We start from the raw sequence: 14,820 nt of genomic DNA, 5'->3' as shown, positions 1-14,820 counted from the left end.
GTGATTGAAAAGCAGTGTTTGCAGTGCAGCCACTTCCTGGCAGGTGGACAGTGTGTGTGTGTGTGTGTGTGTGTGTGTGTGTGTGTGTGTGTGTGTGTGTGTGTGTGTGTGTGTGTGTGTGTGTGTGTGTGTGTGTGTGTGTGTGTGTGTGTGTGTGTGTGTGTGTGTGCATTCCTCAGTGTGATTGAAACTGTAATTTTCAGGTTCTGTAGCAATGCCCTATGTCTAGCCCATGATTTCTGACTCTAATAAGATAGAATCTTATTAGAAGATAGAGTAATCCTTACCTACAGATCTTCTAATGAGATTGCTGAATTTGGAAGTTTAAAAAGAATTATTGATGTCCTTTATTGATCTAACTACATAATGCTTGCAACCTGATGTATCTCTCTCGTTTCTTCTTTCCTCGTTACACTGATATACAGGATAGCACAAACAGTTTCTACATGTCTTTATACAACCGTGCTGCAGAATTCTCAATTCTGATTGGTCAGAAGGTGGTGATTCATTTTCTATAACAGCAGCATGGACAGGTATTGAGAGGTTTATATCAATGCACATGTTCTAATATGCTATCATTTCAGTAGTAACAACTTACCCAGAGACTTTTATGACCGACAGCATAAATATATATATATTTTTTTAAAAGTCGATGTGTGATCGTCTATATACACAAAAGTTTTCTGTGTGACTCCATCCATCCATCCATCCATCCATGCCACTTATTTTACACAGGGTCCTGAGGTGGACCTGAGTCAGGTCAAAAGGCAGGAATTGAACACCCAACCCCAGAAGTGCGAGGCAAACATGGTAACCACTAAGCCATTGTGCCTGCTGTGACCTCCACTAATATTGGCACCCTTGGTAAATATGAGCAAAGAAGGCTGTGAAAAATTGTCTTTATTGTTGAACCTTTTGATCTTTTGTTTAAAATATTCATAAACATTCTCTGGGCTCATGGATATCAAACAATTGCAAAAACAACACAGGTTTATTTTTTAAAAAAATCTTTGTTCAATATAGGTGTGCAACAATTGTGAAAAGTATTTTTGTGAATATTTTGAACAAAAGATCAAAATGTTAAACAATAATAAAAAAATTTCACAGCCTTCTTTGCTCATATTTACCAAGGGTGCCAATATTAGTGCAGGGCACTGTATATATTTAGCATTTTTGGAAGTTTATATTGATGAGCTTCCTTTTTTGTCTTGTTAACTTGGAAAGCTATTATATTATATTATATTATATTATAAACTGTTTATAGCTGCTATAATGTAAGTGAAAATGGGAACTTGTTTTGTGGACATTAAAATAACAGAAAACGGTACAATATACTGATCTTTAATTAATAAAGCATTGTAATCATTGACAAATTGCTGTTGTGTAAGAGAAATGTGCTGTTATTGTAAACTAATCGATTTCAGAGTATCACATAACCTCATCATTATTATCCTATATCTGTTCGGCCTCTGCTCCATGCAGTGCCCTTATACAGTAAATATTCTCCTTTTCTGTACGTGGTTTATGTTCAGATCTCAGGTTGAATCCTCTCAATCACATGCTTTAGCTGTTCGTTACGTCTCCACCTCTCAAAAATGTTTGCCTTTCCTATTATTATCATCTTGAAAAGTGTTAGCATGAGTGCTATTGTGTCTGCAACTCAAACAAAACCGAACAGTGATTTTCTTGCCATGGGATTTTAATTAACAGTTTCTAATTATGTTTGGTTTTTCATTGTTCTGGCCTTGTCTGGCTTGAGCGTTGGCCAGTGTTGTATAATCCAGCTAGCTGTCAGTCTTTCGACCAGGGCTGTCTCTCGTTGATAAGGATACAGTCAAAGACGGTGATAGTCGTTCCAATTAAACTTGCTAATTAGCAATTTGGCCATGGAAACACAGTCACCAAGGAGAGTAATGACAGCCAAGGGCATGGGTTCAAGAGTTAAGGTGCCCGACCTCCACATGACTGATATAAATTCTCGAGTCTCTTATTTGATTGCATTGTTCTGAAGTGAAACATCATGACTTATTTTACAATCTAACTGCATTATATACACTTATTGAAAAGGACCTGCTGCTTGCATGACCAGTTAATCCGAGATGGCATGGCACTCGTCTCTAATGGCCATGTTGACTTTCTCTAGAGTACTTATTCTCATTCAGAAAGGGAGAAAGCCTTGCTGCTTTCTGTGCTGTTAGAAAACAATGCACATTGACACTGACTGCATTTGTGCATTAACAGCACCCTTGAGGCTTGTCTTGTTTGTGCACATATGCCTCCATCATTATCAATAACCATAAATAACAGTTTCTATGGAAACCCTATGACATGTAGGTGATCAGTAAGGGCACCTGCTGGCAGCCTGGCACTCGCTGCACTGTTTTCAATAACACTTAAGGCTCTGTATTTAAATGTGGGAATACAGTATAAATATGCAGGCACGGCTAATGATGGAATAGTGAATGAATGTCAAATACACTGTGGTCACACAAACCGACAAGAAAACTAAGGTTGCTCACTCCCACACAGACACTGAATGTTGAGGTTACACCTCCAGAAAAAAATCGTGGAGTAATTGGATGTTTGTCTATTGTCCCTGATGGGCCATGATGTGAATGAATGGCTAGGCATAAATAAGAAAGGCAGGCAGATGTGAGAAGGCAGGCTGCTGATAAGGGCCTCTGCTCTAAGCCCAGCTTATACCTCACACACAGGCAGAATGAATTTCATTTGCTGAAAAGAGCCTGACATTATTAATATCAAGGGGCTCAGAAATATGCAAAGAAAATGAGCTATTTTTGCAGGGTGCCTCTTTGAACATAGCAAAGCCTTTCCTTTTTTCCCCCTCTAGCAATATGTTTGAAGGCAATATGCGTAAGCTATTTTAGCTCGCCACATTTTTGTTGAGGTTTTGTGCTACACTGTAAAGCCTTTTGTCCTAGTGATTGTATGTTAGGGCTTTTAAAAGAGACCACCCCGAAGAATAGCGTAAACGTGTTCCTTTTTTACTTTATGAAATTGTATCACTGTGTCAGTTAAGGATTCAGAAAAGCGCACTTTGTAGATGTGCTTACTCTTACACCAAAAAATGTCAGGCCTTGTAAACATTTATTGCTTAGTAGAAATGTTTTATAGCCTAGATCTTACTCCTACAGTGCTTTTTTGGTGTGTTATTCTTACATAAAGAGAGGAATAAGGGTAAAGCTCATAGAGCTGCAGGACTACAGAAATATGATATCTATCCCTAGTTCCCATGACTGCATCAATATCTTTATGTATAAATACAGTAATAGGACATGTGCATATGCCTGTAAAGGGCTGATTTAAAAAAACAAAACAAAAAAAAAAACAGCTATGAATAGTCAAACTTGTATAACTTTGTCAAGCCCTGGTCTTGTAGTGCCTTACGGTTCAGTGATGTGCAGCCTCCAGCCTCACTGGATCCTCCATTAGCAGCTTAGTGCCAGTTCACAAACTTCTGTTATTCTGCTGTAGCTTCACTCCGGGCAGGGATGTAATTCCAAACAGAGCCCAGCTCATTTATTAGACCGGAAATATTTCTGCTTTTACCCTGTGCTGTGGATACAGCCAGCTGTCTTTCTGTCTGTTTTATGTTTGCCTTTGTGTTGAGTCTGCCTGGCTTTCAGTGCATGCCCAGTGTCACTAGGGGAAATACATGTACATCATGCATATACATTCACCAGCCACTTTACTAGGAACACTTAAACATCTGCTCATTCATGCAATTATCCAATCAGCCAGTCATGTGGTATAAAATCATGCAGATACAGGTCATAAGCTTCAGTTAATGTTCAAATCAAAGACCAGAATGTGGAGAAAAATGTGACCTCAGTAATTATAACCATGGCATAGTTCTTGGTGTCAGACAGGGCTGACTTGAGTATTTGAGTAGAAACAGCTGATCTCCTGGGATTTTCACACACAACAGAGGCTAGAGTTTGCACAGAGTGGTTCAAAAATGAAACAAAAAACATCAAGTGAACACCAGTTTTGCAGGAGGAGATACCTTGTTGATGAAATGGGTCAAAGGAGAATGGCTAGACTGGTTTGAGAAAGACTATGGAGACTCAAATAACCTCTCTACAACCCTGGTGAGCAGAAAAGCTTCACATAATACACCACACACCAAACTCGGCCACAATGGGTTCCTCTCCTGTCAGACAAGAACAGGAATATGAGGCAACAGTGGGCACAGGCTCACTCAAACCGGGGAGTTGAAGACTGAAAAGTTGTCACCTGGTCTTTCCTATAAATTATTTCAGTCTTGGCGGCACAGTGGCACCACTTTTAGTGTTGCTGTCTCACAGCTCCAGGGTCTTGAGTTCAGTCCTGAGTTCAGGTTACTGTCTCTGTGAAGTTTCGCATGTTTTCCAATGTCTGCATATGGGTTTCCTTCAGAAAACGTGCCAGAGGAATCTCTACTGAATGTGGTGGCCTGGCATCACAACCAGGGTTTATTCCTGGCACCTAGTGTTAATTGTGGAAGGTGCCAATCATTTTGAAACCAGAAAATTCAACAAAATTGTCCAACATTGAAAACTTCCATCCATGGAAGTTTCCATACCACTTATTCTGCACAGGGTTGACTATAGGGGGAGCCTATCCCAGGGAACTCGGGGCACAAGGTGTGGAACACCCTGGATGGGGTGCCAACCTATTAGAGGGCATAATCGCACACACATTCACACACTATGGACAATTTGGAAAAGCCAGTCCACCTACAATGCATGTCTTTGGACTGGGGGATATGCAAACTCCGTGGACACAGGGTGGAGGTGGGATTCGAACCACCCACCTCGGAGGTGCGATCCAAACATTACCCCACCATACCCTCCATCGAAAACTTCATGCAGTATGTGCAAATATAAAACTATATCTACATAGGGTGTGTTTAAGTTCAAAATATCACTCATTGGATTATTCAGTGTTGTTCATGTTACACATGTTCAACTTTGCTTTGTCATGAAGGGGGTCAGTAATTCTGGAGCTGTTAAAATTGAGTATATGATATGATATGAAATCTAGTTTTCATGGCACTTAAGAATAGTGTGTGTGTGTGAGAGAGAGAGAGAGAGAAACAGACAGACAGACATATGAAGATATGAAGATTGATATCTGGTGCACCTACACACCTTGGCAAAGTCATGTAGTATACTTTATTCGCATTGTGCATTTGCTAGTCACATGTACTCATTCTGTAGGCTTTGTACAAACAGAAAGAGAGTGCTGCATAACTCGTATTTATCTTAATTGACCCCTCTCACAGGACTATGAGAATTTTTTGATGACTGCAGCATGGAAAGATACATTTTGGATGACACCTTAGGTGACTGTACTAGTGACAGCATTCATATTGTACCATTCTCCCTCTGAGCTTGCCCTTAGAGCAACTTTTACTCCATATTTTCCCAGTATGCCTTTCAGGGAGTGTCTTATTGAAAGGCACATCTTTCACAGTGCATGTCTCCTTCCTCCCTGACTTTCCACCTAACCTTTCATTAAGGACATGTCACTCTGGTCTGGAATAGTGCAGCTGCCAATGAGAGGTGACAGTCCAGCCAGACGACGGGGGAGTGTGTGAATGTGTGTGTGTGTGTGTGTGTGTGTGTGTGTGTAGCGTGGCAAGGCGTCTCCCTCGCCTTGCCTGGTCTTTTGGCCCTCCGGCTTCTACTTTCAGTGAGAAAGCAGAGTGATTTCAGGCAGCCGAGCCATTTATTATAGCCACACAGTGTCTGGCAGGCAGTGATGGGGGAAGGAAGAGGCTGGAGGGGTTCATAGACAGTCCGTGACCTCATATTCGCTGAGCCTTGCCCTCATTGAAAGTTCTTACTCCTCTGTGTAGTGCTACATATATGTATAAATGGCATTAAAACAGAATAAATGAGCTATAAATAATTGATTGGTCAAATGCATTTGTAAATATGGGACCACAGGTGTCCAATGATTAGTATTTAAACATTAAGATTTTATCAAACTACTATTATTTGGTGAACTTATAGAGTTCATGTAAGTGGGATATTTACATTAAATGACCTTTATTTTGAAAATAGATTTGAATTGTGTTGCACGGCTGCCCCCTGATGGATGTCAGGTCTTACTACACTATTCATAACAAAGGGAAAAGCTTCCCATTAGAATGCAAATGCATGCATTTTCATGCCATTTCTGATGAATTTTCTGTTTCCACTGTTTCTTGTAGGGCTCAGCAGATTACACTAATATTCAGGAACTGAAGTATTTAGACATGGTGGTGTGTGAGGCTCTCAGACTGTATCCACCTGCATTTAGGTACGGCAGCTAGATAGCAGGTCCATTTACTCGATCGCTGAAGTCTCTTCACATCTTATTTTATTTTAGAAGAAATATATAACATTTATAGATTTGCATTAAAATGTATTCACTGTAATGTTAATTTTGTGTGCTAGCATCTCTCTTTTGTTGCATTGCAGATATGCGCGCACTGTTGAGCGTGAATGTGTGGTGAATGGACAGTTGCTGCCAAAAGGAGCTACACTAGAGATAGCGGCAGGCTTCCTGCATTCTGACCCAGAGTACTGGCAGGAGCCGGAGAAATTCATACCTGAAAGGTATGAGGACTTTAATTAATTTACATATGCCTGTGGTGATATATACACAGCCACAGAGTTTTTACACTTGTCTGTCTTCCTACTATTTATTTATTTATTTTTTTAATCGTTAAAACGATTTTAATGATTCGTCAGAAACTGTTATTTTCCTGGTCAGGGTTTCATTGGATCCCGAGTCTAGCCTGGGAACAATGGGCATGAGGCAGGAATATATCCTCGATTGTATGCCAGTCAGTCGCAGGACACAATGCACACACATAATCACGCACTCATTCGCACCTAGGGGCAATTTAGAGTCAAAAATCCACCTACGTATGTATGTTTTTGTGAGGGGGAGGAAACCAGAGAACCTCGAGAAAACCCACGCACACACAGGGGAGAATTTGAGAAATTCCAGACAGACAGTAACTCGAGCTCAGGATCAAACCAGGGACCTTGGATATGCGAGGCAGCAACAATACTGCACTGTGCTACAGTGCCCCCAAACTAGATTATATTAAAGGAAAAAAAACCCTAACAATAATACAAAATTATATAGCTGATCCATCGCTGTCCAAAGTCCTCATCTCTCTCTCGCTCTCTCTCGCTGAACTTTCCATTTTCCCCATTATCTCTCCCTGCTACTCCATCGTCCCTCAGCTCAGAGCCCATACCCTCTTTTTATTCTCAAAAGAGCCAGCCGTTTTATACCAGCTTATGACCTTAGGCTCCTGCTGTCCAACCAGTCCCCACTCACTACAGAAAACAATTATTTTGCTTGTTAATCTGTCTCTCTCAATGGCGTCTCAAGATGGCTAGAAAGCTAGAAGGGTCACTGGGTTCCTGTGCACCAAACACATCATGCCCTTAAACAATTCACAGAACACTTATGATAAACTTACAGGGAGGAGGCATAGTGAGGATCTATGTTTGACCAAAGAGAGATATTTATTACAAAATACATAGTCATTATGGACATAATTATGCGTAATTACACTTGATCAATAGTAATGACATATAAACTTTTATTCACATGAATCCTGCAAGAAAATGAAAATCAGGGTTGTACTACATCCAAAGCTGCCCATTATATAACGTATTTGCCGAGAAATTTTTTTTTTAAATCCATTATATAAGTTTATTGTTTATTTATTATTAGACGGTAAGCATTAGTCGGTTTTTGTAGTTGATGTGTTTGAAGCAAGAGAAATGGGCAGATATGAAGACTCCACTAATATTGGCACCCTTGGTAAATATGAGCAAAGAAGGCTGTGAAAAAGTATTGGATATCAAATAATTGCAAACACAAAACAGGTTTATCAAAAAATATATATCTTCGTTAAATATAGGTATGCAACAATAATTGGCACCCCTATGAATTCATATGAGAAAAATATATTTGAAGTATATCCCCATTAATATTTTTTTTAAAAAATTTAGTACACCTTGGTGACTAGGAACAGGAAATTGCTCAACCATGACTTCCTGTTTCCCAGGGGTATAAATATGAGGTAACACATAGGCCAAATTCCCTTAATCATTCATAACAATGGGTAAGACCAAGGAATGTAGCTGTGATGTGTGGCAAAAGGTTGTTGAAATGGGAATCCATGAGAGCAGAGTATTTTGTGAATTTTTTAAACAAAAGACCAAAAGGTTAAAAAATACTGACAAATTTTCACAGCCTTCTTTGCTCACATTTACCAAGGGTGCTAATAGTAGTGGAGGGCACTGTATATAGCTCAACTTTAGTCTTATCAGACCACAAATGTTTTTCCAAAAGCTCTCAGATTTTTTAACATGGCCTTTCTCAGAAGTGGATTTCTTCTGGCCGCTCTCCCATAGAGGCTGGATCTGTGAAGAGCTGATGATATTCTGGAGGTCTCCACACGTTCTCCTGTTTCAGCCAGTGAGCTCTGGAACCCCTTCAGTGTTGTAACTGGTCTCTTGGACATTTCTCTGACATTTCCCTTCTCACTTGAGCACTTGGTTTGGCCTGATTTGGGCCTGATTTTTTCCCATTTTGTTATAATGGATTTAACTGCACTCCTAAGAAGGTTCAGAGCTTTTATATATATATACCTTCAGCATTTTTTCCATCCTAACAGCTTCATCTCAAGGTTTCATGGACAGTTTGTTTGCCACCAAGACAGCAGGACTGATCTGATCTGCCATTTTAGCTGTGAGATGTCACCAAGTCAGAGCTGCACCTGCATTTAAAATGAACACAGTTTAACATATTTAGTGTGTGCTCTCAAATATTAAATACTAGTCCTAATTTAGATTACTAAATGTAAAGTCTGTTTCTGTTCAGACTTAATTTTTAAAAATAATTTTGAGGACATCTACATCCATCCATCCATATATCTGTTTTCTGTACCTTTTACTGGGTCATGGGGAACCTGGAGCCAATCCCAGGAGGCATGGGACACAAGGAAGGGGACACCCTGGACGGGGTGCCAATCCATCACAGGGCACAATCACACACATTCACACACCCATTCATACACTACAGACACTTCTGAACATGCCAGTCAGCCTAAAATGCATGTCTTTGGACTCGGGGACGAAACTGGAGTACCCGGAGGAAACCCCCGAAGCACAGGGAGAGCATGCAAGCTCCGCACACACAGGACCGCAGCGGGAATCGAACCCTCAACCCTGGTGGTGCTGGGAAACTGCTAGGAAATCCTGTAATGCAAAGATGCCCTTCAAAAAGAATGACAATTAAATGCATTAAAAATGCTATAAAGAGCAGTAAACAGAGCAGTAAACAGTAATAAACTACACAAAGTCAATAGTTGGTGTGTCAACACTTTGCAGGTTAAACCTGACAGAATTCATTATGATTTTTTCCGGAAAAGTGTTGTATTATGGAAAATGTTATCATCTTCGGCAATCTGAACTTTAAAACAAATTGTAATGTCTACAAGCTGCTAATACGTCCCTCCTGTCTCAGGTTTACTCCTGAAGCCAAGGCCAGTCGACACCCTTTTGTGTACATGCCGTTCGGAGCTGGGCCCCGCAGCTGTGTGGGCATGAGACTGGCCCAGCTGGAGATTAGGATGGCACTGGTCAACATCTTAAAGACATTTAATGTGGTGGCATGTAAGGACACAGAGGTGTGTTTATTTCACACTGTATAACTATAATATTAAAAAGGCATTGTGTTTAAACATAACCTACACACAACCAATCAAAATCAGATTTCTGAAGGCATTCTTTTATGTTCCTGGTTAAATCTTCTCTAACATGCCAGTTTTCTTGTCTTACAGGTTCCTCTTACATTAAAGTCAACTACCACACTCGGACCCAAGAATGGAGTTTTTGTCAAAATTACCAAGAGAGAAAATTTTGCTCATGCCTAAAAATAGACAGTGATTCACACCTGAGTCATCTTCTATGACTCGGTGATTAGTAAGTGAATAACAAAGGATATGATTTGCTTGTATTTCCTGATTTGTAAGTCACTTTGGAAAAAAAGCATCTGCTTTTTGAATAAATTGAATAAATGTGAAATGTAAATAATATGTATAGTTTAGTATGCTGAATAACTTTTATTTTACAACTATATGAGGTGCATGGAATATATTTTAATTGCAGTGTAAATAATTTAGGCTAATGAAAGGTTACTGCATACAATAAACTGTTTGATTTGTAAGTAATTCAACCTAATTATATAAACTGATGTTCCTAATCTCTTTTACATTTGATTTTATTTTGTAAATGAGAAATTGCTTTCCTCATTGTAAATCTACACAGAAGGACAAAATATTATCATATTGGGATCGATACCGAGGAATAACAACAGAAGGGACAAAGTGTGACTCATCAGACTAATGTTTACTGTGAAATTCCTTTCAAAAGACTGTAGGTTGCACTGGCATGCCACCTGTGTATTAAAAATATATAATTCGTAGGCAGAATGATATAGAAATGTGTATTTAACATTTATTATTATTATTATTATTATTATTATTATTATTATTATTATGATGATGATGATGATATTACCAGAAGGTGGTGTTGTAGCACAAACTGTCCTCGTGTGTGGGGTGTAGTTGTTGTTTCAAGCAGTTGCAAAGTGTTGACCTACTTACGTATCCAGGAGCACAAAAAAAAAAAACCTCATGGTTTTGTAATTTAGCACAGCATCTTTGCTGTTGTCACATACTGTATGACTATTTTGCCCAGTGAGAAGTACCTGAGGCATGATAAACGAAGTGGATTCTCTAGTAGTGGAATAGAGACAACATATCCAAACTGCATCCTCTAAAAAAAAATCTTTCTTTATGAATGTAAAGCTTTGAAATCGTTACACAATATATCCTGCATCACCACTCTGTAATTTTCTAAGGTACCAACTCTTGTTAAATAACAGATCATAGCTGATTGCACCACACTCGGGAGACAAAATCTAAAGCCGGACACTTATCTCTGTGGCAAAAAGAAATGCAAAAAAAATGAAAAGGACACACTGACTTATATGCCAATGGTGCATATTTTGTCATTTTAATATATATCTAAACATATCCATAATTATCCATCAAAGACCTTTTGTTCTTCACTCGCAGAACCGACACAAATTTGTGCACTAGCATAATAGAATATAACTAAGATGCTCTGTGTAGCTGCACGGGCCTCGGTTGCTGAAGCATCCTAATGTGAGCTTGATTTACTAAAGCTAACACAAAATCTCACATTTTTATCATTCAAGATGCCATAAAATTAAATGTTTCCCCACGATTACACCATCATGCTACATTTGTATATGTGAATGGAAAACAATGTACTTAGTGATGCTTTAAGTATAATAATATATAATAAAGATGATTTTGAAATCCCAAACCTTCAGAACCCAATGCAATATATATATATATATATATGAGTATCAGTTATTAAAGTCTTCAATAACTTTGAAGTCCATAAAAGGTAGCAGACAACAATAACAACCACGACAGCAAACATGTCATTAGAAAACAGAACACTGTTTAGAACCATTACACTGGAAACCCTCCCGACCCCTACCTTTTCATATTGGAAACTCACAGACTGTGTACTCAATAGACAGTTATGCCATTATCATGTGTTCAACAATAATGTAAGATTTCAGTGAGATTTTCAGCTCCTCGTTTCTTAAAAGAACGTGGCAGTGATCGTTTTCAGACTGCTCAATCAAACCTAATTCCCACAAAAGGATTTAGGGAAAGGTCACATTTTATAAAGTTTAGAGTGATTTAAACAGATTATCAGCACTGAAGGACACTAATGTGTCTGGTAGATATTGCCATCGGGTGCCATTATGTCAGCTCCTTAAGAGTATTCAATGATGTACTCAGGATAGATCTGGTACTTCTCAAAGATGACAAAAATACTAGGGTCAGTTTCCTTGTCCACACAGCTATCATAAAAACCCGGCTTGTGTTTCTTCTGTGGAGGCCGAGCCAAACAGCTGGATCCTTTGATGAATTCTCCAACAAGGACAAGCGCAACAAACATCATCTTCAGGCCGCATTTGGATTTAGTGTATTTATCTGAGTACTTGGCATCTCTGGCAAAGTAACTTCCTGTTACGTAACAGACAATAAATATAAATGTAACTTGTATATCTGTATTAAAAAAAAATCTGTATTATTGAATTAGGATTATGGATAGTTGTTGGATATGTTGCTACCTTTCCCATAAGATGTTCCATGTTTACCACAGACCCTCCAATCAAAGTTCTGCTCACAAATAGCATCTTTTAGAGCTGGATCTGTGCCATGGAAGAGATAACGCTCATATACATCTCCTCCTCCATTCCTCTCCACCATCTGTTCTTTCTGCCTGAAGAAAAAAGAATTGATCACTTAAATGGATTAAACTGTAAATCTTGAAGGGACATTCTTATAAGCAAATTCTACTGTTAGGGTTGTTAGGTGACTGATTTTTATAAATATCCATACCACTGAAAGACCTTCCACAGAGAAGGATTCTGCAGTCTCTGGATGTTGGAAATTCTGCTACTAGGCATCGTAGCATTAAAAATTGACTCCACCTTTCGGTACTCGTCTGTACCCTTTGAAAGTGTTATAAGCTGAAAGGAATATTTTAGCAAATCTTCAGTAATCCAGTAATGACAGCTCTTGTGATACACAGCTAAAAATATATATCTTAGCAAGTGAAAATATTTTGAATGTGGTAAAGGTTATTATGAATCAAATATAATATTATTCAGCCTGTTTTTAGATACTTTTACATTTTCTTATTATTCTAGTGGCAAATCCATCCATCCATCCATCCACTTTCTATACCGCTTATCCTACAGGGTCATGGGGAGCCTGAAGCCTATCCCAGGGAGCATCGGGCACAAGGCGGGGTACACCCTGGACAGGGTGCCAATCTATCACAGGGCACAATCACATACACATTCACACACCCATTCATACACTACGGACACTTTGGACATGCCAATCAGCCTACCATGCATGTCTTTGGACTGGGGGAAGAAACCGGAGTACCCGGAGAAAACCCCCACAGCACAGGGAGAACATGCAAACTCCACACATACAGGGTAGCGGCGGGAATTGAACCCACAACCCTGGAGGTGTGAGGCGAACGAATAGAACGCGATTTTTTTTTCTTATTTCAAACTTGAAATTAGTAAACATAAGAAGAAGAAGAAGAAGAAGAAGAGGAAGTCTAGATATAGGATTAATAATCAGAATTGTTGTTTATTGTAATAGGAAGTACTAGATTTGATTTGACATTAAAAGATATTTTCATTTCTAAAATATAATTTTTTGCAGTCTACCAGAGTTTCGTAATCAACTGCATTTTTATTATATTTCATTAAGCTTTAAGTGAAGTTGAGTAAACTACATACCTTGTAGGTGAATTCGGGAAGGGCTTCTTTGTCCCAATAATCAGGGACATTTGTCGGGGACAAACTGCAGCTGTCACTGGTGTGGGAATGTGGGAACACATTAAGGATCATATTAACAAACACATCCTTAAAAACACTGCACTACATTAAGATGATACCTTTTTAGTTTCCTCTGAACCTCTTCAGCAGACACAAATCTAGGCCTCCTCCGAATGTATCGTATTGTCTTGTGCTTAATGTTTTGCTGATACATTTCTGCATTTGAAATCTCAGTATGTAAATTCAATTAATTGGACATATAATAGTAGGTCTAGGACTTTGGACATACCTTTGAAGTTAAGAATATACTCATGACTCTCAGATCTGAATGGTAGTTTATCATTAGGATCTTTGAGGTAAACCTCTTCCAGGCTTTTTGATGTAATCAAAGCCTTACGCTTTGCATCCTCCTGCATAATACATTTCACTGTAAAACACTTGACATCTGACTTGTTATTTTAAGTACTTTTTCTACCAAAGTATACCAGATCAGAAATGTGAACATAAGAAATTTCCTTATTTGAATATAGTGTTCATAAAAGAAAAGCAGACTATGGTTATGCTGCTAGACATTAATGGACAAACTGCTTTTACTTCTATTGTATAATGCCAACCTAATCTAGTCTTTATGAAAGAAGAAATAACCAACCCCACAGCCATATTCAATCCATCTTCCCTTTTCATTCTTCCAGTACCAAAGCCAGTTAGTGGTCAGGATAAAGTGAGGTGGTTTGTTAACAGAGGTTGCTGTGGATAGACGACGAACCTGCATCCGGTCATATGTCATAGATTCGAAGTCCACCTGTGTAAACCCGATACTAGGGCAAAGACACGATTGTTATTATGAGTAAGGCTTTCATACCATCATGCTATCATCTCAATAATCTACAAATACCTCCTGTCATTATTTGGATCACAGTAGGCCCTCTCAATATCCTCTCCATTTGAGAAGTCTTTCCAGGTTCCACTGTTTAAATACTGCCATTTATAAGGCAGATGATGATGTACACGGGAACATTTCTCTAAAGAGGAAACACAATATCAAAGAGGCATTAATTGTGTCAATCAAACAAAACACACAGCTGCAGGAGATTAAGTGAAAGCACTAGCCCAGTTTTGGTAATCCAATGAAAATAGTGGTGGCTCATCCATAAGGCAAGGCAGGGTAGATCCCAATCATATGTATTAGCTAATTAGCTCAATCCTAATTCACAGCTCCATTGACATGCTAATTAACTCTTTTTTAAGTGAGTAACGATTTTAAAAATGTCGCTATATTACAGATAAAACCTGATGTTCCATTGATTTGCTCACCTTTCTAGATGTTAT

General features: G+C 38.8%; 2 protein-coding genes across 10 annotated transcripts in view; one reads left to right on the top strand and one right to left on the bottom strand.

The window, feature by feature from the left end:
• Positions 1-10,284, top strand: part of tbxas1 (thromboxane A synthase 1 (platelet)) — a 72,229-nt gene extending 61,945 nt beyond the window's left edge. For all 5 annotated transcript variants that reach the window (XM_017465893.3, XM_017465895.3, XM_017465894.3 and 2 more), the window contains 4 exons: positions 6,221-6,309; positions 6,471-6,608; positions 9,547-9,709; positions 9,863-10,284. In XM_017465893.3, the coding sequence (XP_017321382.1) occupies positions 6,221-6,309; positions 6,471-6,608; positions 9,547-9,709; positions 9,863-9,955 (483 nt within the window). In that variant the 3' untranslated portion in view covers positions 9,956-10,284. The remainder of the gene's footprint in view (positions 1-6,220; positions 6,310-6,470; positions 6,609-9,546; positions 9,710-9,862) is intronic.
• A 493-nt stretch (positions 10,285-10,777) lies between these two features.
• LOC108264402 (protein mono-ADP-ribosyltransferase PARP12) overlaps positions 10,778-14,820 on the bottom strand; it is a 6,665-nt gene continuing 2,622 nt past the window's right edge. For 4 of the 5 annotated variants that reach the window (XM_017465888.3, XM_047154804.2, XM_017465889.3 and 1 more), the window contains 8 exons: positions 14,387-14,513; positions 14,141-14,309; positions 13,781-13,901; positions 13,611-13,707; positions 13,453-13,528; positions 12,533-12,663; positions 12,262-12,413; positions 10,778-12,154 (listed from right to left, as the gene is read on the bottom strand). In XM_017465888.3, coding sequence (XP_017321377.1) covers positions 11,901-12,154; positions 12,262-12,413; positions 12,533-12,663; positions 13,453-13,528; positions 13,611-13,707; positions 13,781-13,901; positions 14,141-14,309; positions 14,387-14,513 — 1,127 coding nt within the window. In that variant the 3' untranslated portion in view covers positions 10,778-11,900. Of the gene's footprint in view, positions 12,155-12,261; positions 12,414-12,532; positions 12,664-13,452; positions 13,529-13,610; positions 13,708-13,780; positions 13,902-14,140; positions 14,310-14,386; positions 14,514-14,820 lie in introns of those variants that run through there. The other variant, XM_053677887.1, reaches the window with a different exon arrangement.

The sequence above is a fragment of the Ictalurus punctatus genome, chromosome 4, assembly GCF_001660625.3.
Source record: "Ictalurus punctatus breed USDA103 chromosome 4, Coco_2.0, whole genome shotgun sequence".
NCBI classification, from domain to species: domain Eukaryota; kingdom Metazoa; phylum Chordata; class Actinopteri; order Siluriformes; family Ictaluridae; genus Ictalurus; species Ictalurus punctatus.
This window is presented reverse-complemented; position numbering and strand designations above follow the sequence as displayed.